The sequence below is a fragment of the Protomyctophum bolini genome, assembly GCF_963924005.1.
Source record: "Protomyctophum bolini genome assembly, chromosome: 6".
NCBI lineage: Eukaryota > Metazoa > Chordata > Actinopteri > Myctophiformes > Myctophidae > Protomyctophum > Protomyctophum bolini.
Genome location: NC_137867.1, coordinates 12,635,145 through 12,658,587, shown reverse-complemented (window position 1 = coordinate 12,658,587; position 23,443 = coordinate 12,635,145). Strand labels below are relative to the sequence as shown.

At 41.5% G+C, this 23,443-nt stretch overlaps 1 protein-coding gene across 1 annotated transcript in view; it reads right to left on the bottom strand.

Moving 5' to 3' along the window:
- Window positions 1-2,312: 2,312 nt before the first annotated feature.
- The window catches only part of itga2.2 (integrin, alpha 2 (CD49B, alpha 2 subunit of VLA-2 receptor), tandem duplicate 2), a 28,560-nt gene continuing 7,429 nt past the window's right edge, over window positions 2,313-23,443 (bottom strand). The window contains exons 9-30 of the mRNA XM_080765579.1: window positions 22,511-22,676; window positions 22,269-22,345; window positions 18,912-19,056; window positions 17,657-17,802; window positions 16,807-16,950; window positions 16,298-16,501; window positions 15,760-15,890; window positions 14,348-14,511; window positions 14,080-14,231; window positions 13,373-13,483; window positions 12,677-12,762; window positions 9,862-10,003; window positions 9,353-9,445; window positions 9,110-9,186; window positions 8,933-9,016; window positions 7,234-7,336; window positions 7,025-7,135; window positions 6,353-6,463; window positions 5,448-5,561; window positions 5,176-5,265; window positions 3,674-3,790; window positions 2,313-2,714 (exon numbers count right to left, since the gene is read on the bottom strand). Of these exons, the coding sequence (XP_080621705.1) occupies window positions 2,622-2,714; window positions 3,674-3,790; window positions 5,176-5,265; window positions 5,448-5,561; window positions 6,353-6,463; window positions 7,025-7,135; window positions 7,234-7,336; window positions 8,933-9,016; window positions 9,110-9,186; window positions 9,353-9,445; window positions 9,862-10,003; window positions 12,677-12,762; window positions 13,373-13,483; window positions 14,080-14,231; window positions 14,348-14,511; window positions 15,760-15,890; window positions 16,298-16,501; window positions 16,807-16,950; window positions 17,657-17,802; window positions 18,912-19,056; window positions 22,269-22,345; window positions 22,511-22,676 (2,661 nt within the window). The 3' untranslated portion in view covers window positions 2,313-2,621. The remainder of the gene's footprint in view (window positions 2,715-3,673; window positions 3,791-5,175; window positions 5,266-5,447; window positions 5,562-6,352; window positions 6,464-7,024; window positions 7,136-7,233; window positions 7,337-8,932; window positions 9,017-9,109; window positions 9,187-9,352; window positions 9,446-9,861; window positions 10,004-12,676; window positions 12,763-13,372; window positions 13,484-14,079; window positions 14,232-14,347; window positions 14,512-15,759; window positions 15,891-16,297; window positions 16,502-16,806; window positions 16,951-17,656; window positions 17,803-18,911; window positions 19,057-22,268; window positions 22,346-22,510; window positions 22,677-23,443) is intronic.

Genomic DNA, 23,443 nt, shown 5'->3' with positions numbered 1-23,443 from the left:
GTGTCTTAATTTCCACTTTTTGCAAGAGAATGCACATTTCTAGAAGAGCATTTGTCTGTCAGTGTTGTGCATCTGTCTGCAGCTAATCTCACAAACTACTGGATCCATCAGTGCTACATCTCAGAATCTTAGCCTATTGCAATACATTTTTGTTTTTTTGTGTATGATTATTGTTCACATCCACACCCCTGCCGTTCCTCTTCCTATAGCAGAAGATCACATTCATTAGAAGAAAGAAAAAGTTTATAAGATCCTAAAAATGGATGAGAACCTGCTTCGTCAAATCAAGGTCGCAGTAAGAAAGAGCCACGGAATATATTCAACAAGGCAATTCAAAGTGCTTTACACAAAACATTAAGACATCAAGACAGAATAAAAGTAAAAAATAAAAAAAGACAGAAAAATATACTTGCTTCACGTGACGTAGTGAACTGATATCAGTATTGATAAAAGGCGGTCAAATCAATACATTTCTGATTTTTGGCTGCTATACCATGAACCATCCAGGACTCACAGGTCTGCTTTGTGAACCCAGCGTGAGAACTAAATGTGAAGCTGCAGCATTCAGGTTTTATGCACTGCATAAAATCGATTTTTCTTCCCACTGGCCGAAGAATAGCAGCTCTTCAAGCTTGTTGTGGTGCGTTTTTGAGATTGTATAGGTTGGCTATTTTAGGTGTAGACTAGAGGGAAACAATGTTATGTAGGATTTTCATGGTTAATTTGTCAGCCGTGCAATTTTCACTTTCATCGTTTGTATTTTATAAATAATCTTATTTGTTCATCTGTTTTTTTATGTTGGATTGTATTGGCACTTTTGAAATGTACCCTAATGTAAAGTGCAAAATCATTATAATTATTATTATTATTATTATTGCCTAGAGTATATTATGGTGATTGTGTACTACTGAGATGTCATAGTATTATTCTCAGTATTTTAATATTTCTGACTGTGGAATACTGACAGTTTCAATACTGTCGGTCACGTCCACACACGCATAAAAATCACACTTGTGTGAAGTGAGGGTCGCTCTTATCATCATACATCACATTCCGTGCTCAGCCAATCAAATAATTTCCGTGGTACACACAGAAACTCAAAGCTGGGCATAGGAGCGCCCCTCAAAAAAGGTTTAAAAACTACATTTTATTAAAAATTGTTGTATGGCTGTACCTTTTTGACGTGGAACCAGAGTGCTAAGAGAGTAAGGATGTGCTGCAAAGTACCTAGGATTGGACTAACCGGCCATGTCACATTCGTTCTATAGATACTAGTTTACGTATGCAGCTACTGTATATCTTCAGGTCACTTGGTTTTTTTGTTACTTGGATTAGTTTTTTTCTTGACTGTTTTAGTTTATGGACCGCCCTCTTTCGCGGAATGAACTCGTCTCCTACGGAAACAACACCCGCCTACGGTTAGTATAATCGAGGGTGGTCTGTACACAAAAGATTACAAAAAGTCGTCAAAGGTACACATTGACACTTTAAGGTAGTGCAAGTGATTTTCTTTGGTTAAAGTAGGCTAAGTGTTAAAAAGCTCAATATTGTGATAGTACTCATTGCTACAGTGTTTGTTCAGTAACAGGAGTCTTCATATCTCTCCAGCTTTGTATTGAACAGAAAATGCATTTTCAAAAACTGAAACTTGGATACCAATTTTATCCAATCAGAATAGAGAACGCAGTCAGGATACAGATTAAACAAGTGGAATTCTAAGTGATGACACAAATAAATGAGCAGACAAAATTGGAACTGGAAAATTAAGCTCATAAATAGCTACTCTCTCCTGATTGGCTGAAAAGTTGTCACCTACTTGAAAATGTATTTTCTGTTTATTAAAGAGCTGGAGACAGGGAGACCCCTGTTACTGAACAAACTCTATAGCAATGATTACTATCAGAATATAGTGATTTAACCTTTTAACAAAAAACCATTTGTTTTAACCAAAAGATATCACTTACACTACCTTTAAAAATATTCACCAAAGGGATGGAAAGCGCTAGTGTAGTTGAGGCACTACATTGTTCGCTCTCTGAACTCTACTATGTGACTATTTACCTTGTCGTTTATTCACTAGAGTTCTGCTTATTCCGATCTTGCTTTTGAAAGTTGCTCTTGGAAGTTGCTCTTGGAAGTTGCTCTGGATAAGAGCGGCCGCTAAATGTCAAAATTGTAAATTGTATAACAACAAGTAAGCATTAGGATCGGATTGAAAAGGCGCATACAGAAAGTTTACTTTCAAGAGGCATGCCCCAACTGTCATTTTGAAAATGATGTGCAGTGCAGATTTTCCCCCATTATTATCGATATAAAGATTTAGAAACATTTATTCAAATCCAGTGCGCAACAACAATTGGTCAATGTACAGTATGGTCCAGAGGACTCCAGACAAAAATGTATAGATTAACAGCAATCAATTTGTAAGGTGAAACAAATATTGAATTATCCACAGGCTGCAGGTTGCTGCAGAAATCAACAATAGTGCCATGGAGAATATTTTTTTTTTTTACCCCAAACCCAGCAGTTGAGCTAATGTCCAGTCCAAACCTGAGAACGTCTGAGTAACAGTAGCATTCATCCTGAGTGTCCACCAAAAAGGAGACCGGGTGCTCTCCAGGTCACAGACCCTCATCCTCCTCAAGTGCAATGTTCTCATCCTCTTCGCCTCCATCTGCCAGAAGCTGCTTGTATTTTCTTTTGAAAAAGCCAAACTAGAAAATGAAAAGATAATATTCAGGTACACAGCTCTGGATAAAGGAAATTCCAGGTGCACAGCTGTGTGCTGTGGAGATGATGCAGTAGTGTTGCTGAATGAGTGGGATTCATCCCGACACAATCTCATGCAATGCCTTTCCTATGGAAACCTATACAAGCCGATCCTATCCTAACCTGACCTTTCCTATTCCTAAACTCTTGGCCAAAACCGAATACCGAATATAGGAAACAGTTGGCCGAAAAGCGAATACTGAATAGCCAAATATGATTAATATTATATCAATTGTGTTGTAGAGCTACATGATAATGGCACAAGACATGATTACATTTTGATCACATCATCACAACAAATAAAACAGTATTTTACGAAAGGTAACCTCGATTTTGGTTCTAAAATCAACCGTTTCCCGCCGAATATATTCTTTTTTGCCATTATCCGGCCGAATAGTTTCGGTGTCATCCCTATTTCCTATCATATCCCGTCTTGTCTGTCCTATTAATAAAGTTATTATTGACTTGAATCACTTACTTATACATACATTATTTGCGGTGCCGGATTTACAGGAGTTGAGGCCCCTGGGCTAGAGTACCTTTTGAGGCCAACCGGGCCCTTACGGCCACGCCAGTGTTTGTTTTGGCCGAAAAAGTCTGGGGGGAGTGGCAAAATCACCCTAATAAAACTAAATATACAAAATCTAAACACAAATTATCTCACTTGAATTGGATTGCAATACTTTACAATTTCGTCATGAAAAAAAAAGAAAGGCCCAGTGGTAAATCAGGCAGGCCCTGATTATTTGAAAGGGAAGTCTAGACTCAACATTCCGCTGTTTCTAGCATGTTGCTCATGCTAACAAGCACTGATTGGTCAACTCTTGACTGCAGCGACAAGTGAATGCTCTAAATATATATATATGTACAGTATACTCCTTAGCATATACAGACACTCACTCACCTTCCACAGTAGTCCAACAGACAGGGCTAGCAACAGCAGCCCTCCAATTACGCTGCCCACTATCACCCCAACCGGGACGTCTGCCGTTTCTCCAGGTTTATTGATCAGGAGCACCACCTGTGGGGCAAGGGAGTGGGCGTCACACACAGCGGCTTATGCTGTTCTTCTGCATGTCATTGAAGCCTCCCTGCAGTACTTTCCTACACAGTGTGCCATTTCAAACCACTACCGTGTACATGGTTTGGTGAGGAAATTAAGGGAATAAACAGGACGTAAAATTGGCTGGAGGGTGCTTTCAGTTATCGTCATCATTGCGACCGTAGCTCGCATTTACTATGAAAACCTGCATTTCCGTGTGTCGCGGTCATGCCTCCATATATGGGCACGCCTCGTGACATCACACCTCCATATATGGCCACGCCTCGTGACATCACGCCTCGTAACATCACACCTCCATATATGGTCACGCCTCGTGACATCACCCCTCCATATATGGAGCTGACCTGTTCTGACATTCCATACAGTATGTTGATCCTTCCCACCCGTCCTTCCTCTTCGATGTCTCCCTTTTGACTGATACCTGTCCATTGAAACTCTAAACGGTCTCGCCCCAAAGTTATTAGTGCAGCTACGCCCGGCAGCCGGCGAAAACTAGAGTTCTCAACCGGCCCGAAACTTAAGGCCCGGCCGCCCGGGCCTACCTGGGCCCTCATCAAACCCTCTACACTCAAGACACTGCCCTCGCTGCCATCCTTAGATCTCCATGTATGGAGCGGACCTGTTCTGACCTCATCAAACCCTGTACACTCAAGACACTCCCCACATGGCCAGTACAGAATTCATTCGATATGTTGATCTGACCCCCCCACCCCCATGCCAAAGCACCAGCGCTCGCCCAGCAGTCTGTCGTCACCCAGGTGGATGCGTGTACGCTTATCACCCCTCAGGGCGTCTTACTGGTGTTGTGATCATCGCTGGTAAGGTGGATAAACAGTTATCTATCTCTATTGAAGACCGTTTTGATCATAAAGACCATCAACAATCTTCTTTCCTTTAGTTTTTCACTGAGAGAATGAGGGGCCTATAGCATTATTTTTGCTTTTATAATTCCAGCTACTAAAACAAGATTCTTATATTCAGTACACCAATTGATATACTTAACTTTCCTATTCTCTTTCGCACAATTCCTGCTTTTCTTGATTATTTCTCGTTAGCCTATTTGTTTATTATTGCTGCTACAAAGTTGAGGGACAAAAGACTAAATATCTTATTTTATGTAAAAATCTTGAATCTTGAGTAGACCACAGTTATCCGAGACTGATAGACTGTTCCTCTTTTGAACTTGTTTGTTGTTATGAGAAACACCCAACATTGTCATAAACAGAGATAGATTTACGGTAATATACTAGAAGTGTAGGAAATGGAAAATATCACACAGTATATTGTCATAATTATGTATTTTATATCAACAGTAGAGCAAGTGACTGAAAATATGAACTTACCGGTAGCTTCTTAACGCTGATGATAAGTAAATCAGGCTGGGAGCTCTCAATTTCTGCAGTGGAAGCAAGCTTAATGTTCTGAAAGGTAGCCTGTGAAAAATATATTACATTACATATATATATATATATATATATATATATATATATATATATATATATATATACACACACACACACACACACACACACACACAGGTGTATAGTGTCATACACAATATGCTGACAGTACTGAAAATGATGAAAAATTGAGGCTTATTAATGAATATATTTACGGAAGTGAAGGTGCCGCTCCAGATCCTGGTTGTAACGTTGACAAAGTACTCACTCCTTTCTTGGAGGTCTTTGAGAACGCATTTTATGTATTTGCAGTTTGCATTTTTGCAGTCCTGTGAAAAAAATAAATAAGCATTAGAAATAATAGTGCAACTGTAAAGTTATATGACATCTAGTTGGATTACATTATACATTCAAATCTGCATTGGAGAGTTTTCAAACGTTGTGTACAATGGCGGCCCCAGGTGGCAATGATGGCTAACTGCACCATGTACTGGTGATATGAGATCGCTGAAGCTCATTGTGGTAAATGTGCTGCATTTTAATGGGGGGGCAATGAGCTAATATTATGTTTAGAAGATTAATTTAGATAGATGTGAGAAAAAAAAACATGCCGTTGACATTTTTATCATAATATGACAGCACTAGTAACTTCAGACATCATGTGGCACACACATGACATATTGCTAGATTTGATAGTCGATTGCACTGGTTCCCAAACAGAGTACCGCAACTATACAAAAAGTTATCAATTGTTTTTGTGCGCACTTATTTTCCAATACAAAGGCCAAATATATATATATATATATAAAAAAAGAGAAAAACCTTCCAAGGAAGGGACTGCACACTCCAGGGAACAGAGACGGACAACTTACTTACTGCATCAACTTATTTATCAGCACAACGCGTTTCGGCGTGAGCTTCGTCAGGTGCACCTGACGAAGCTCACGGCGCAACGAGTCCCTTCCTTGGAAGGTTTTTCTCTTTTTTGATGTCTATGCCTGCTAACTAGACTTGCACCTCCTACGGGCCTTTTTGGATGTGCAGGAGTTCCTTTTTTGTCTCGTATATATATATATATATACATATATATTGACTGAATGTGGTATTTTGAGCGACTGACCAGTACTGTAGTGCCTCTGAGACTCTCTTTAGAAAACGTAGCTGTGTGGGTCTTCACACCAATCTTCAGTGGGTTGATCAGGCTGGAAGCGTCACAGCTTACGGAGCTGCCCTGCGTGATGTGAAGAGAGAGGTCATCACAGTTAATTTACTACATTACTACACTACTGTATTATGTTCAACATACAACTCAGGGAGGCAAAAATTATTTACGTCTAGTAGTAGTAAATTGTACTGTATGCTCGTCAGTGCTCTGATATTAGTGGGACCACCAAATGAATGGCCAAATATCAATGTATTTGGACGTGGACCCAATTTTTCAAAGATTTTCAAGTTTAAAAAGTTAAAAAGAAATATACAATGTACAAGCTTACAAACGTGTCTCATTGCGTTGCGTTGCGCTGTGAACTTGTAGAGTGGCTCTAGGGTTGTTAAACTGATTGTACTATTGACTCATTTTGCTGGGGAACCCCTGGAACCACTTCAAGGAACCCTAAGGGTCCCCATGCAGACATTGAGAACCACTGTCTTATATATAAAACTTTATATATTGATACACGTGTGGGCCTGCTATCAGACAAGCTGCGTATCAACCAAGACACTCATGAGGTTAAACAAAATGTGAAACTCTCTGCAATTTAGTGTACCGTAAATTAATACTGAATATACTCACCGCTTGTTGGTCAAACTGGGCAACATAGAGCAGTGGGTTACCAGCTTTGGTTGTCATAGGTAGAGCTATGGTCAGATACAGCAGGCTGGCAGGGAATTTACCTGTTGAAATCTGTACACATATTTCACAGACCATTTCAATAACGCATCTCATTTTTATGATGAATAAAAAAGGACGGGGTGTTATACGGACACATTCCTTTACTGTACCTTTAAAGAGAAGTTAAACTCTGGACCAATATCGTCTAGGGTTTTCACCATCGTTATCACTTTGTTGGTTTCCTCTGACACGTAGAAATTTATATTTGAATGCCTGACAGTACAAACAAATACAACCATTACAAATCAATGCTGCGATGGATATGTTATCAATCAACAGCTGGAATTCAATAGTTCAATTCAAATGTACATACATTTAGTTTTGATTGTATTGTTGCTTTTTGCCTTGGCAATGTAAATGTAACCCAGCCAACATGGCAACCCGCAAATGGCAACCCATGTCAACTGTCAATCAAGGCAGTATAAAGGTGACATCAGTTCCTACACTCCCCACTCCCACCTATGCAAGATGGCCGAAATGTTTGACAGCAGCATGTTCCTGTCCACTGTGACAACCTTTGGTTACTCTTCGGTGAGTCATATAGGCTTGCAGGTTTATGTTTGAACTTTTGGTTTAATAATTAATATTGATGTATTCTATTATAATATATAATTATATATATATATATTATAAAATATGGGTTGTGGGGGCTGACAAGGCTATACAGCCACATGTGTTTCTAATGTGATGTAGGCCTACATAACACTAATGACACCTATCTTTTCTCTTCATGTAATTCCAGAATATGAAGAGTCACTGCACCAGTGGTGTAGGAGGCAGCACCAAGCCCTGGACCCTGAGATGAGCCATGTCCGTGGGCCCCACAGCCCCACCAATTTAGGTTTCCGAGGACCCCCACCCTACCCTGGAGCCCATGTGAAGTGTCCCAGACCGATGCCCCCCCTCCCTGCACAAGACATTGAGGTAGGAACTGTACGCTATAGCTGCTGCTGGGAAGAGCTACTTGCTGCGCAGTGAGTACAAATCTTGTTTATTGTCCTTTGCTGTCGCGGTTCTGCAGGGTAGCCTACTGATGGTGTTGCTCTCGTTTGCGTTTGCGTTCCGGCTTCCTGCGGTTGCGTCGTGTCGGGCTGCCTGCTGTTGCACTCGTTTGCGTTGCGTCTTTTGCGTCGACTGCCACAATTTCGGCCGGTTCTGTCATTTCACCTAACTTGTGGACACTGCCTGTCATCTGCAGAAGAACGTGATGGTTCACGGTAACTGGGTAAGTATCTGTTTTTGTATTCTTTGCTGCTGGTAGGGTAGGGCTGGTATAGGGTAGGGTAGGGCTCCTACAAGGGTAGGTTTTTGCGTTGCGTCGCAAACAAAGCACTTTGGCACAGGCATGGAGCTCCTGGTTTACTGGGATGGGGTTCGATTCCCTGCTGCGCCCTATGCTGATTACATTTAATCTGTTAAACGGGCATCCTTTTGCACAAGAGCGTCGCAGTCCCTCCCCCTTTCAGAACGACGAGTGGCCCAGGAAATTTTTCTCCATTTCATTTTCTCCATAGGCATTTCAAAACGTATTTATTTAAAGACCTTTAAGCGTCTTATACGAAGCCAACTCCTGTCGTGACAAATCATGACACAATATTTTGGACCAAATAATTACAAAGAACACAACGTGTTGTAACCTGCCGTTTTATCTACTTTCTAATTCTTTGTTTGGCCCGAAAAATTGTGTTTGTCATGATTGGTCCGAATGTTCACTCGAAAATTCCTGCCCAAGTTCGAGTCCTAAAATAAGGGCTAGGGTACAGCCTTACTATGTAGTAAATAATGCGCTGAATCAGAGGATTGGATCACCTGGACATTACAATCTCTGCATCGTATCGGACAGGAACCGATACGTCCACTTTGTTGTCTGCAGGTCTGTCCTCTTTACCGTCGCTATAAATGAAATAACAGAAGCACAATGTTTCATACTGTATATTGTTTGAAAGGGGAAAAAGTTGTATTTATTTAAAGGACAAATGTGTGTACCTTTTGGCCTCAAAGTTCACGTGCGCTTGGTTTTGCAATTGGGCAAGATTAAAGTCAAAATTAATCCAAAATTTGACCTATACCGATAAGGAGGAAAACATGTAAAACATTTCTGTATGACTTGCAAATGTATACTTCATGGAATAACCACAATCGGCTATCAGAACAACAAAGTACAGCATGTTACCAAAACCACAAAATAATGTATTGCATGTGGTTGATATGTACTCCAGGTCCACGTACCTCCTGGTCTCTTCTTAAAGCTGGGTAGCCCACTTGACAAACAACAACGCGTGTCTGCTTTGTAGAGGTGCATTTCACCACTGTACCATCGCTCTGTGAACAGTTCAAGACCAGTCACTCATTCTGACCACTTTGTTTACACTCCATTGAAATGTATGTGGAAACTCGTAAATTGTGTTATTCACACCATGGTGTGTGAATAATGTACTACATGACTCTACAAATGTGGATATTGTAAAAAACTATTTACGCTTTATACTAGAGCACAAGAGAGAGAGAGAGAGAGAGAGAGGGGAGTTGCACCACTCAGTTCACACGGGTGTGATTTTTGTATTACAATTGAAGCAATAGATAGATAGTAATCAGAAGATCACCAGGTCAAGACACTTTGTATGTGTATGTGCTAATGAATTCTGGTGGTTTAAATGTAATTAATTTCTGATCAATTTTTTTTGTAGCCTTGTCAACATCAACATATTTTGCTCGTAGTCTTAATGTTTTCAACTCACAGGAGAGATGATGGAGGCATAGAAGAGGTTGCTGGAATACGTGACCAAGACTTGGGTGTTGTAAGCGCTCTCTTTTTTGTTCTTGACAGCAACCTCAAATGAAAGGCCCTGGTTGTTGAATCTGACCAGGAGGGGGGATGAGCTGAAAAACAAGAGTCCTGATGATTTACACTCAGATTCATGGTTAGGGTTATATAACTGTATCTATGGCAAGAACAAAGGCAACTCCCTCATTTGAATGATTCCCCATTTATATTGGAATTAATTGATAAAGACAACACTTGTCATGTCCACCACACTGGGGTTTGTTTGCTCCATGGTGCTTCCGGCTTGATCGGGCCCTCCAATGATCACGCGTGTTTGCGGATGGGAAGCAGCCGAGGAGGGCTCTCTCTGTCGCTGCACTAGCTAGTTTATTTTTTTTACAGGTTGCAAGTAAATATCCCTCTGTTTCCTATTTTTTTTTTTATTATAATTATTTCAAAAGATTAACAAAGAAACAAAAACTGTATTTTTTTTTAAAGAACTTCATATATTAAAAAAGAAAATAATTTAAGAAGTAGTGAAAATGTTGAGTTTTATAGATCGTCTATTTTCACTAGTTTTGGGCCCTGGAGAGACATCAAATTCCACTTTTGGGTCTCGAGCTAAAAGGGAACCTCTGCTCTACTACAGGTCAGCAAGGGTGCCTATTCAGCATTCTGAGGAACTGGGACGGACAGTGGGTTCCTTTCCTCCACATGCATTACGTCCTCCCAGTGAAATTCCTCACTGTCAGGTGAAAAGAAGAGTCTGGCAACTCCATGCGTATCAGAGGAGACATTGAGTTGTCTACTGCTCTACAGTACACCCTCCCACAGACCAACAGTAAGGGTCGGTAGTGACTATAGTGAGTAGTGACAGGGATCTATATACAAAGGGGCAATTGGCAATGATTACAATTTGGAAAACAGAAAACAAAAAGAAAACAAAATAGCACGTTTTTGTTTAAGTCATAATCTTTCACATAGCAACCAAAGCAACACATAAACCAGTTGTGAACTAAAAACCATAAATAGGGGTCGCAGCAGGGCTTGTGAAATTTAGTTTTCCCCCCACATCTCTTCAACTGCTTCCCTTCACTGAGTAAATATCACCCAAACTTTCTTTTTCATCCGACCCACCCATTTTATGAGCTTGATTGCTGTATAAAATGCAGTGTTTCATTATGCCATGAAGCCATTTACAATTAAGACAGACTTATAAAGTGGATTAAAATAGAAAATGTTGTAATAGTTATAAGGGTTCGTATGACACTTATTGGAGAGATCAACCACATTGTAAAATTTGCCTTAAACGTCACAGAACTCTTTCCTTTGCATTGACCAATGTGTTAAAATATGACAAATATTAAATATTAATAAATTGTATAGAAATGTATACTAGTGACCATTTAATCGCACAGACCTTTCTGAGAATACATTTCTGCTCTTTACACCTGCACTCGGGTGGTGCAACCCCTATAGAGCGTCGCAGTCCCTCCCCCTTTCAGAATGACGAGTGGCCCAGGAAATGAGTCGCAATGCATTTTGCCCATAGGCTTTTCTTAAAGTATTTATATAAAGATGGTTACGCCGCAGACAAAGCCAACTCGGATCGTGACAAATCATGACAATGAACACAATATTTTGTCCACGGCGTAACCGTCTTTAAATAAATACTTTAAGAAAAGCCTATGGGCAAAATGCATTGCGATTCATTTCCTGGGCCACTCGTCGTTCTGAAAGGGGGAGGGACTGCGACGCTCTATATACCCCACCATGGAGTCCAGGGGTTTGAATCTGCGGTGCATGCGGCTTGGACAAGCGTCTATATAAGAACACAATTGCCCCGTGTTCAGAAGAGGGAAGCCGAGTGGAGAGGGTTATCTTTCTCGCTTCGCAAATTCGCAAAGGCTGGGGAAGCGCCTCTCAGTGGGTTTTTTTTAAAGGAAATAGAGCATGCACCTCCACTCTTTTTTTAAAGGCTCATGGAACTTCCCTCTGAACATGCACACAGAGTGGTATAGAGTAGACTCTCTTTCTTGCCAACTGCCATGAGACTATAGAGCGTCACAGTCCCGCCCCCTTTCATGACGACGCCAGGCCCAGGAAATAGTTTCCAATGCATTTTTCCCATAGACATTTCAAAACGTATTTATTTAAAGACCTTATAAGCGTCGTACAAAGCCAACTCTTGTCGTACAAATAATTACAAAGAAGAAAAACAAAACAAAAAAGTGTTGTAACCTGCCGTTTTTCTTCTAATTATTTGTTCAGCCCCGAAAAATTGTGTTTGTTGTCATGATTTGTCACGACAAGAGTTGGCTTTGTCCGCGCCGTAAACGTCTTTAAATAAATACTTTCTGAAAAGTCTATGAGGAAAATGAACGGGGATTTATTTTCCGGGTCTCTCGAGGGGGCGGGACTGCGACGCTCTATATAACAACACATAAGAACTGTTCTCCCTCAATGCTTATGTTTGCCCTGGTCTTGATGTGATTAGGTCCACCTGATGTGTTTCTCTCTGCCTGCGTCTGGTTGATAATAAAGTACATCTCATCTCTCATTAAAACCGTGAAAGCATCTTTGTCATGTTATACTTTGGCTATTCAAAAATAGCAGACAAGCTCATAGTGCACTGTAGCTTGTAGAGGCCCCCGCCCCACAATAACAAAATTGTCCTTGCTGAAAATAGCTGATCTATAAGGCATCATGTTTTGACGTGTTGCAATCTTGTCTGGCTCTTGGCTATTTTCTGAATAATAATATTCAAGTGGTTAATATAGCTCACTCACCTGGAGACCTTTGGTACATTCTTCGCATTCAGCACTAGATCACTCACACACACCTCATCAGAACCACAGTCTTTAGAAAAGGGAACCTGGAAGAGTTATGGAAAGGCTTATTCCATTTTATTCCACTTATTCCACATTGCATTTTTATATATATCCCTAATATTAATTCAGTTATCGTTCTCCAATTATTATTGTTTATTTACTCCAGTTACTCCACTGGGAGCACTGCAGAACTCTTTTTGAAACATGCCAAAGAAAACATCCATGATTGACCATTCCATTTTATTAATTTTATTCTCCCTTTTATGTCATGATACGGTCGCAAAAAATACTTTTGAATGTCTGATCATCTTGGTGGTAATTGAATAAACTCAGTATGCTGATTCAGTTTTTCTATTTGAATTAGCCCATGCCATATGGTTCCATGCAGGTCTAAATAAAATAAGACGGGCAGGCGGGCAGCGGTGGCCGAACGGTTTGCGGAGCGGTCTTGATATCGGAAGGTCGCTAGTTCGTATCCCCGGACCGGCACGTTAAAATTACCACCGCTGAAGTGCCCTTGGACAAGGCATTGAACCCCTACCATGAAATGTTCTATGAGCAGGGCCTGGCAGTAAACAAGTTCTTGAGCTTAGTCCAGTTACCCTGGGTAAACATAGTACCTTTCCTTTCCTTTACATGCTACATCACACTTACGAAGAATTCCCACGCACTGGGAGAGAACACATCCAGGACAGGGTTTGCGTTTGGATTCTGTAGGCCGACGTCTACCCTCAAACTGAGAGAGTTGACAAAGTCTGGAGCCTCCTGTTGAAAAGATGACAGATGGGCATGAAGAGTAAGAGTTAATTTCATGTGATTTACAGCCTGTAAAAGGGTAAGTGGTATATACCAAACATGTACAGGACCTTTGTATAACACTGTACTGTACTGCATGTGTCCTCCACATTATCAAAATCACACCCATGTGTCCAACTCATGTTGATATGGTGATGTAAAACAAACGGTGCCAACACAAACATTAAATATCTTTAAATCTTTATTGTTAATGGCATTTAATGGTTGTGTTAGGGACAAGATGACATACATTTTCCCTTCATTGTCAATGGCGTTTTTAAAACAAACATTGAACTAAAAAACACTGCATATAGGAGTGGCTAGCGTAGTAGCGCCCCTCAAAAATGTCAAAAGAAAATATAAAAATCACACCCGTGTGAAGTTAGGGGTGCTCTTATCGTACATCATTATGACGTAAAATAGACACTATGCCTATTTACTCAGACACTATGACGTAGAATTCTCCATTCATTGTCAATGGGAGTTTGTTTAAGACGAAGTTTGTGGACGGTAACCAAAAGCTCAAAAAGAAAAAAGGCAAAGAAAATAATCCACAGATCCTGTACCTGAACAAAGACTTCGTAGTCTTGACACAAAGGCATGGATGATATTTGTATGTTTCCAGATAGGAGACGATCATTGTTTGTACTGAATGACCCGCGCGACGTCACACGGGAAGACTGCAAGTCAGCATCCAGAGTCAAGTTATAAGATAGATCTGAAAGAAGGGAGAGATGGATTCTGTCACAGCTTACCTAACATTGAAAACAACGTGTTTAGGACTTGAGTAATTGACACAAAGTCAACACATTTATAGTAAATAAGAAGGTTTACCAATAGGTCCAACTGGGTTCTTGGGCTTGAATGTGGCACTGAAACAGATGTTGGCGCTGAAACAGAAAAGCTTCCGTCCGTTTGTCATGCAATTCTTAGTAAGAATGCTGATTTTACTAGGTGTGAACGAGGCTTTGGCAGTGATGACAGCTAGACCGCGGGACCTGAAAACACAAACAACATAATTATAGCTTATGAAGATGGATCTCTCTTAATAATTGTCTCCACCAGGCCGATGTAAAAGGGTGAAATGGACCCGTGGCTTCTGATTGGTCTGTGGTGTGGGTTGGGAAGAAACCCACCAGTTTGACGTCATATCAATATGCTCCGGACCGCTACTGTCGATTTTTGCACATTTTAGACAGTACTCCTACAGATGTTGTCCTAACATCACGCAAATCGGTACACAGTATCTCTATAGTCATTAAACCAAATGGGTCTTTGGTTTTTTCATATTCCATCCTGATTGGCTAAGATTGCCTTCCAAAGTTCGTAGGAGTGCCCCGTTTTGAACAAAATGCCTCAAATTATGAACACAGCATGCGACTTCCGTGACATTTTGCACACGCATTCCCACTAGGCCAAGAAAGAAATGTCACTTGAAAAATGCACCGTGTCTGCGTAAAAGTTTGAATGCACGCATTGCACGCTCCCTAGAGGCCAAGGCCACCAGGGGGCTGACTTATGTTAAACTGATTTTTGTTGTGCTTCAGATTTTATCCAACTATCACGAAAATCGATACACATAACCTTGTCATGTGATCAAGACGGATCTGTCTGGGCGCTCACTGGCCAAGTAGTCCAGGCGCATGCCACAGTATTTAAATCAGACGTCATTTTGTAGTGCTACGTTATGTCCGGGTCCAAGTGGCACCAGCTCCCGTCCGCATCTCATTGTAAATAGAATATCTAAACATACTAAAAATATATGATGTGGAGACAATAAAGACTATTATTATCATTATTATTGAAGGTGGCAACATTTGCTCCGTGAAATATTTCGGGGGCATATTTAGAATGTGTGCAGGCTTGAGTATGTTGAATCTAGTTTGCATTAATGAGGATTTAGTTGACACAATAAAATAAAATGGCGATAGTATTCCATGTGGGGCAGACGGCCTGTCACTGCCAGATTTGGGAGAGCAGCGCAGCTTTGTTGTTGCGAGGAAAGCGGTAAAATTAGACTTTCGTGGTTGTTTTCGTCTCAGATTTAGTCCGACGGAGCGTCACAGTATAACTCTATGGGGACACAAAAGCGACACAAAGGTAGGACCCGGGCCTACAAAAGGCGGATCTGTCTGATTTAGCATATTCTATCGTGGTAGGCTAAGATTGACATCAAACGTTTGAATGTGTTGTGTGCACTGTACATGTTTTTGGTTCCATTTATCTCAGAATGCATGGATACTCACCACAGCTGGACCACTTTACCATGCGCACCAACTGAGATATCAGGGATGGTGTCATCATTCAGATCTCCATAGCTATCAAGCGATCTCCCAAAGTACTGAATATTTGGGTCCAATTTAGAGCCAAGGATCCTCTGGAAAAGAGCAAAGGATTATGACCACGGTTAATTTCCTATAGACACAGTTGTTTGTAATTTCATTATTTAATATGAGTTAGTGATGTAGTGGTTTATATTGTTTAAATCAGTCTTTGTAAATCCCCTTTTATGTTAAGTTCAGTTCAGTTTGTTTAAGTTGACCTCCTTTGTTTTGGGCCCAAAATGTATTATTTGTTAAAACATTTTTGTTTTACTTCATGTGGCAGCCAAGTCTATGGACTTTAATGTTCATTAGGGTAGTAAATTACAACATAAGTCTCGTAAGACGGCATCGGGGTGATATAAATACTGCCCTCGCTGCGCCCCTCACTTCACATGAGTGTGAATTTATTTTGTCGCATTCAACAACAACAACAACACAGGCGACGTTTGTATTCTCGCACCTGTGAAAACTCTTTCTTTAGCGTCTTCTTCTCCCCGTTGTAGATGTAAATGACACCCCTCTCGCTGTCCTCTAGGGGCGCTCCCACGACCACATCACTGTAGCCATCGAGGTCCAGGTCAGACACGGCGGAGATGGCCATCCCAAAGCGGGCGTTCTCGGCCGGGGACGGACCGCTGAGGGAACCCTGCTCGTTCAGTATGCCCTTTGGAATTCAGAGAGACGTGTGAACGGTGAAGACCAACCACTGTGGCCACTGCTGAATGACCGTGGCTGAGTCGAAGTGTCGATGAGCAAGACACTTAACCCTTAACAGCCCCGGCCCTCCCCCAGGCTCCCACCCCCCATGCGCTCATCCAAGCCATCTGGGCATGCAGCCTGGTTGAAGATGCAATTTGACCACTAAGTATGACGTCCTTAATTTCAACATCATGAAGGGTGAGTACTTTGCTCACGAAAGCCGTATGTGGAGATATGCAGTGACTCTGTGACATGGGCCTTTGTGTTTACCTTGGTGACAGAGAAGAGGTAGACCTTGCCCTGCTCTTTCTTCAGCTCACTCATGGACATGGGTGCCCCTACCAGCAAGAGGTCTGACACCCCGTCTCTGTCCACGTCCAGGGCACACAAGACACTGCCGAAGTACGACCCGATCTAGAACAAGAAAAGATTGAACACTCTTCGATATAATTAAAATGATCGATGCTGCGATATATGAAGGGCTTTACTTTCAAACTTTTTTGTAATAAAATCGTGTTAACTCTTCAAATCATGGTTTGTATCAGCAGTTGGTATCTGATAATGGAGATTGTAACAAAATTCCTGATCCATTAAATTAATCTAACGTACGCTATATATATATTCATCTAATGTGGGTGGTTCTCTCATCTATTAAACGAGATAATCATGTAAAAGCAGCAGTTCTAGTCAACAGATGTTGACTGTTAACACAGATCGCCCCGGGACGAAGTTCACCGTCCTTTCAATTAGGCGCCCAGGACGGAAGTTTTATCAAAAAGACGGAGGTTATTGATATCAAAGCCGATCGCATCGCACCACAGCCTGGGAGAGCCTGTAAACACTCCATGTTGCGTAACAGTGGGACGTCATCGAAAATGTCCCGTCCCCCCCCCCTGTTTTGCCGACGACACCGAAAATCTTAAAACGTTAATAACTCTTGATCTAAATCATCCTGTCCAATTCTAAGAAAAGATCGACATGAACTTGTAGGTCTGCTGTTTTTGAAAAATCGTAAAAATGCGGCACAAATCTTTGAATAGGTATCATATATTCTTTCAGAGCGAACGTTTCTTTTCATTTCGACGTCAGGCCTAAATGGGTTAAGAAAGTGCATTCCTACCTGTTTCCCTCTCGCTGAATCTATGACGGTTGCTTTTTTCTGTGAATTGACAGTATAGATGATCACTTGCCCAGAGTGGTTGGAGCGAGGGGCGCCAGCCACAAAATACTCTGTGGCTCCCTCACTCAGAGTGGTCACAGAGTAACCTGGGAATTCCACAAAAAACAGCCATTAGCTATTAGCATTGCTTTATTGTAACATAAATTCAAACTTTGGACAAACTACAGAAAGAACTGCCAGTTTTATTATTTTAGTTAAAAAATAATACATCTTTTTTTTTAACGACAGTTATTAGTGTATCTAAAATTGTCGAATGGTAGACTTTGTTTTCAAAATTATCTCACTGAAATGTCCAGAGAGACTATTATGGACTATCACTATCACGTATGCCTAATGCCTAAAATAGTGAAAGTGGTTAATCGATGTATGTTTGCGAACAAGACAACACAAGTCTATAGAATGTGCACATTTGTGCTCTCTTGTCTTTAACTTTGTCTTTTACTGTTCTGATTATTTATTTTTATTTTTATTTTTTTTACCATGTACTGGGCAGTGATAGTACATTAATGCCCGATACAGTAAGCTTCAGTGGAGAACAATTCACTGTATATATAATCTATCTAGTAGCATTTTGATGATCGGAATTTTGTAATGTTTATTAACACTGTATGATGGTCGGCCCCTGCCCACGCAGTGGTTTGTGGTAGGCTATTCCATGCTGGTATGCACTATGCAGACATACTTATATAATAGTATTTGAGGCAAATTGTTGAAAAGGGTACTATTCTAAGCCTACAGTACCATTATTCTGTTTTTCTATCTACCAGACTCTGTATTAAGGAGAGAGACTACTGAACTAATCCTTAGACGAATCATCAAATACAGTTGGAAGAGTTTGTTTTCCCCGCTCATGGGCGTGGCTTTCGTTGTACGGCCTATTATGCACTCTGATTCTGAGATTCTGTGCTGCTGGGTCAGTGGGCCTTTTAACCCATTCTGACCCGAGATCAGATTCTAAAAATGTCTTCTATGTCAGTCGCTCTTCGATTTTTCAAAAATAGCAGACCTACAAGCTCGTAGCGCGCCACCAGATCTGCTATTTTTAAATAGCTAAAGCATAACGTAACGCCAACACCAAAATGGGTTCCCGCCCCAAAATGGGTTAATACCAAGAGCTAACAAAACCACATACTGTAGGGAGGTTTGTTCAAATAACATTCTCAAACGTTGAGAAAGAAAGAATACCAATCGTTACCCAGTAATGAGCTGTGGTTTCTGTCTTGCAGGGTTCCTTCGAAGGCAGAGAATGGGAGAATGTCTGCTTTGGATCCGGTGTGGTCATGGTGGACGACTGTGCCGCTCCAGGCATACGCTCCCACTGCCCCCAGCATCATTACATTCTACCAGAACACAAGGAAAAGGTCACGCAACTGTCAGGAAAACCTCAGTATTTGGACCCGTATGCAGAAATCCAGGCAACAACGACTTGCACTCAAGCACTTTTATTTGTAACTTAGAAACCCTCCCAGGGCATACGTAACATACAGTCCCACTCTTGGGAAACAAGTGTTATAATAGAGCAACCTAACCTAACATAACACAGAGTCCCTAATATACCTCCATGCTCATTAACAAAAGTCTCTTCAGCTTAGAAGCGCAGGTGGACACAGTCTCACAATCAGCCAGGGGAAGGGAGGCAACAGAGGGGCAAAGGTAGGGACGGCGGTCCAGGCGTGGTACGTCCTAGGACAGGACGTGACACCAACAGACAAGTTCCTTACTCAACCCATTTTGGACTGAGGTCGATAAAAGAAAAGGCTTCTAAATCCTAAACATTTTCGTGTTTTTATGTCAGTGGTGCTCAACCTTTTTCATGTCAAGGACCCCCAGAATTATCTCTATTGGGCCACGGACCCCCATCTCAAAATATGTTGTTCCAGAGACCCCCCCCCCCCCCCCCCCAAGCCAATATTGTAGTTAAAAATGTTCAAAGATATATAAAAAAAAAAAGAAAATATATATTCAAAGATTTGTGCCACATTTTCACGACTTTAAAGAAAATAGCAGACCTACAAGCTCATAGCGCGCCACTCGGTGGCGCGCTATGAGCTTGTAGATCTGCTATTTTTCAATAGCTAAATTATAACATAATGTTTAAAACACCAAAATGGGTTAAGTCAGGGCCACAACAATCTACGGTACAGGTGCGTGATATTTGGGGCTGTATTCAAAGTGGTTGCTCCAATTCATGGTGTTCCTACAATAGTTGCATAAAAACAAACAGCTGATTATGAGGATGGAAGATGAGAGGTAGTGTATGATATCTTCTTGGTTAGAGTGAGTGACAATATTATTATCACACAAAAAGATGAAATTACCTACCTAAGTTTCATCCTGGAGGCAAGTCTTTCCGGTGATAAAATGGTCACCAACGTAATCAAAAAAGTCAACCAAAGAACAAGATTCCTATACAGGATCTCGTCACTGGTCAACAAAAACACCTTGATACCCTAACTGGAGCCCTCGTACAAGGTTTCTTCGACTATGCATGCACCTCTTGGTACCACAGCACCTCAAAGTCCATTCAAAAACAAGGCTGACTTCCCAAAACAAACTGGCAGGCTGGGATGGCTTAGGGTCGACGACAGAGTATAGCATCTTGCAATGGGTCTGGTCCACAAGATTAGATACACCACCAAGATACCCATGTACCTGTCTAAATACTTCCTTAATGTCAATGAAGTCCACACCCACAACACCAGAGGGAGTGCAACAAACCATGTACAACCCAGATTCGGCACAAACAAGGGTCTAAATTATTTTCGCTCCTATGCCACCAAAATGTGGAACGCCCTACCAACAGTCATTAAGACATGTGAATCCCTTGACTCCTTCAAAACCGCTCTCAAAGGGCACCTACGGATGGCTGCAATTCGAAACTGGCCTCTGTAAAATCTGAATCCCCCCCACCGCCCCCCCCCCCCCCCATTTCCCCTCACTGTATATGTATCTTTTCCCTTTTTGCTTCCTATATGATGAATTCCTGTTCTGTTCTTTAGCTACATAGAAGTGTCTATTTGTATGTCTCTAAATGTTTTGATGAATTGAACAATGTGGACCCTGTTGTAAACAAGTGTAATGCTTAATTGGGTCGTCCACTCACAGTTAACAGTCTTTGTATTGAGTTTAGGGGTGCAGCGGTTTTCAACCGAAAACCGAACCGTTCGGTTCAGCATACACGGTTCAATGCGCTCTAATGAACCGCGCTTTTTCGGTTTGCATTAATTCATTTCTTACAGCTGCGAAGAATGTATTTCTCGGTCACACACCGTCCTACTTAGAAGTCTAGCACTCTATCGGTCACACACCGTCCTACTAAGAAGTCTAGCACTCTTTCGGTCACAGAAGTGTAGCACTCTGTCGGCCCACCCCCTACACACACACACACACACACACAGAGAGAGAGAGAGAAACGGCATGATGAGGAGAATCCAGCCCTCGCAAAGACCACTCGGTGGAATAATTATTGTTGATCGTCATACACAGAGACACACACAGCGGAGTAACCTCGAATCAACAGGCTTCTAAGCACCCTCTTGTTCAGATCTGCTTCTGCATCTGCACTCGCTGTTTGAGTGCTAAAAAGGGAGAGAGAGAGCAAAAACAACTCGTTGTTGTTGCTCTGTCCACCCGGAGCAGGAGAAGAATATTCCGTCTGAAAAGTCCCAACAAAATACTCTATGTCCAATCCATGACTGTAGATAGAAACCCTTCTTCTAATAATATAAGCATAATATCTCATTCAGAGATCTTTATTGTAAACTTTTGTAAATGTTTCTGTACGACACGGCACTCTGCTGTGAATCCCTCCCCTTCCCAGCCAGCTCTCCTCTCCTCCCTGCATGTGCTGCGAGTCTGCACCACGTGTGAGCGCATAGGTGCATTGTTTTTCCCTTGAACATAATGATGAGGCACATTAAAATAGCAATTTAAGGTTTTTTTTCCCCCCTTTAAATAATGAAAAGGCAGAAATGTCTAATAAAATAATATATGCTAAAAAAAGAATAAAAGATAATGCTATAAATAAACTTTTTGAGTGGTGCAACACACAAACACATGCCCATATTAACTGTATATGATGATTTCGTGTGTGCCAGTACAGTACAGTAGAGGGTACAGTAGAGGGACCGGCACACAGTAACTCTGTCATTTCTCAACCGTTTCGGACACGGGGCGGCAGTTCGGAACCGGCCCGGCACCCTGGGCGCGTTCCTGCCCCCCCCCCCCGGAAACCCCCACACAGAGTTGCACTCACTTTACACAGGTGTGATTTTTTTTTTTTACTGTACCGAAACCGAACCGAAACCGTGGCCCCCATACCGAAGTACGAACCGAACCGAGGTGTAACTGAACCGTTGCACCCCTAATTGAGTTTGTGCTTGAAATGTACTGTAATTCTGCAAACTGTTAATACATATTTCAATCAATCAATCAATCTATGTGGAACTGGTGCTATGACCCAAACCATGATCCCTAAAGCGAAGACAGGCATAACTGTTCCACGTGTAAATCCCTGTAAAACGTGAAGTAGAATACAAGGCCTTGTACTGACCTGTTTACTGGAGTAATGTGCACTGAATCCGACCTGGGACATCTCCATTTGAAAGTTTTCACCCCCTTTCCCAGTGCCTTGTGGGGAAAATAGTACAATGTCAGAAGGAACTCAAAATAGAAGGAGAGAGGAAGGAAGATTAAATATCTCAGCCAATAGGAGACAAAATGGGGAAAAAATAAAATAATGAATATAGTAGAGTAGAATAGAAAGGCTTTTTGAAATAATTATGTGTACAATACCCTCTATGTTGAAGATGCGGTTTCCCAAAGCTCCAGCAATTGTGGAGAGCGCAGCCTCCTCTGACACATTGAAGAAGAACTTTTGTGAGGGTATGCTGGCGATGGACTTGATTTCCGCAATCAGACTGTCGGTGTCAATGTTGTTTCTAATATAGTAACCCAGGACCTAAAAACGAACCCACAAGAAAAGACAATAGTTGATATATTCAAAGTGATCTCCATAATATCTCACCTGCTTAAATTCTTTTGGTAACCTATGCCAGTGGATTTCTAGAAGGTTTTATTGATCTCTCATCCTCATACAGACACTCTTAGGACACTTTAAATGTTGTTATGCACAATATGCAGGTGTTGTTCCTGAAAGCCTAAGAATCCTAATGTATATTGACCGACAAGTGACCATTAGAGCCTGTGCTGCTACTTACACTGTAAATGGGGGTGGGGTTGACATTTTGGCCTGGGGGTTGATGGCAGTAGTTTCCAAATGGTTGACAGTTATGTACCCCCTGAGACACTCTCTACATCCTACAAAGTACCCCCAGCACCACGGACAGCTCACTATGTTTATTCTTTACTATTATTGTGTGTGTGTGTGTGTGTGTGTGTGTGTGTGTGTGTGTGTGTGTGTGTGTGTGTGTGTGTGTGTGTGTGTGTGTGTGTGTGTGTGTGTGTGTGTGTGTGTGTGTGTGTGTGTGTGTGTGACTTCCATCACAATAAACGAATCATTGTCTGCAGGGAATATAACGAAAAGAGGAATATAATATTTTGCTGATTCAAGGTTACAATCGTGGCTTTTGCACCCCTCACTCAACATGCTCAATATGGCCACAGAGGCCATATTGTTTTCCCTTGTATGGTTGGGGGAGAGGAATGCTTTTAAAACTGCAGGCACGTCAACAGTGTGGGTTTGAGGCTCACGAGCCGCCGGAACCT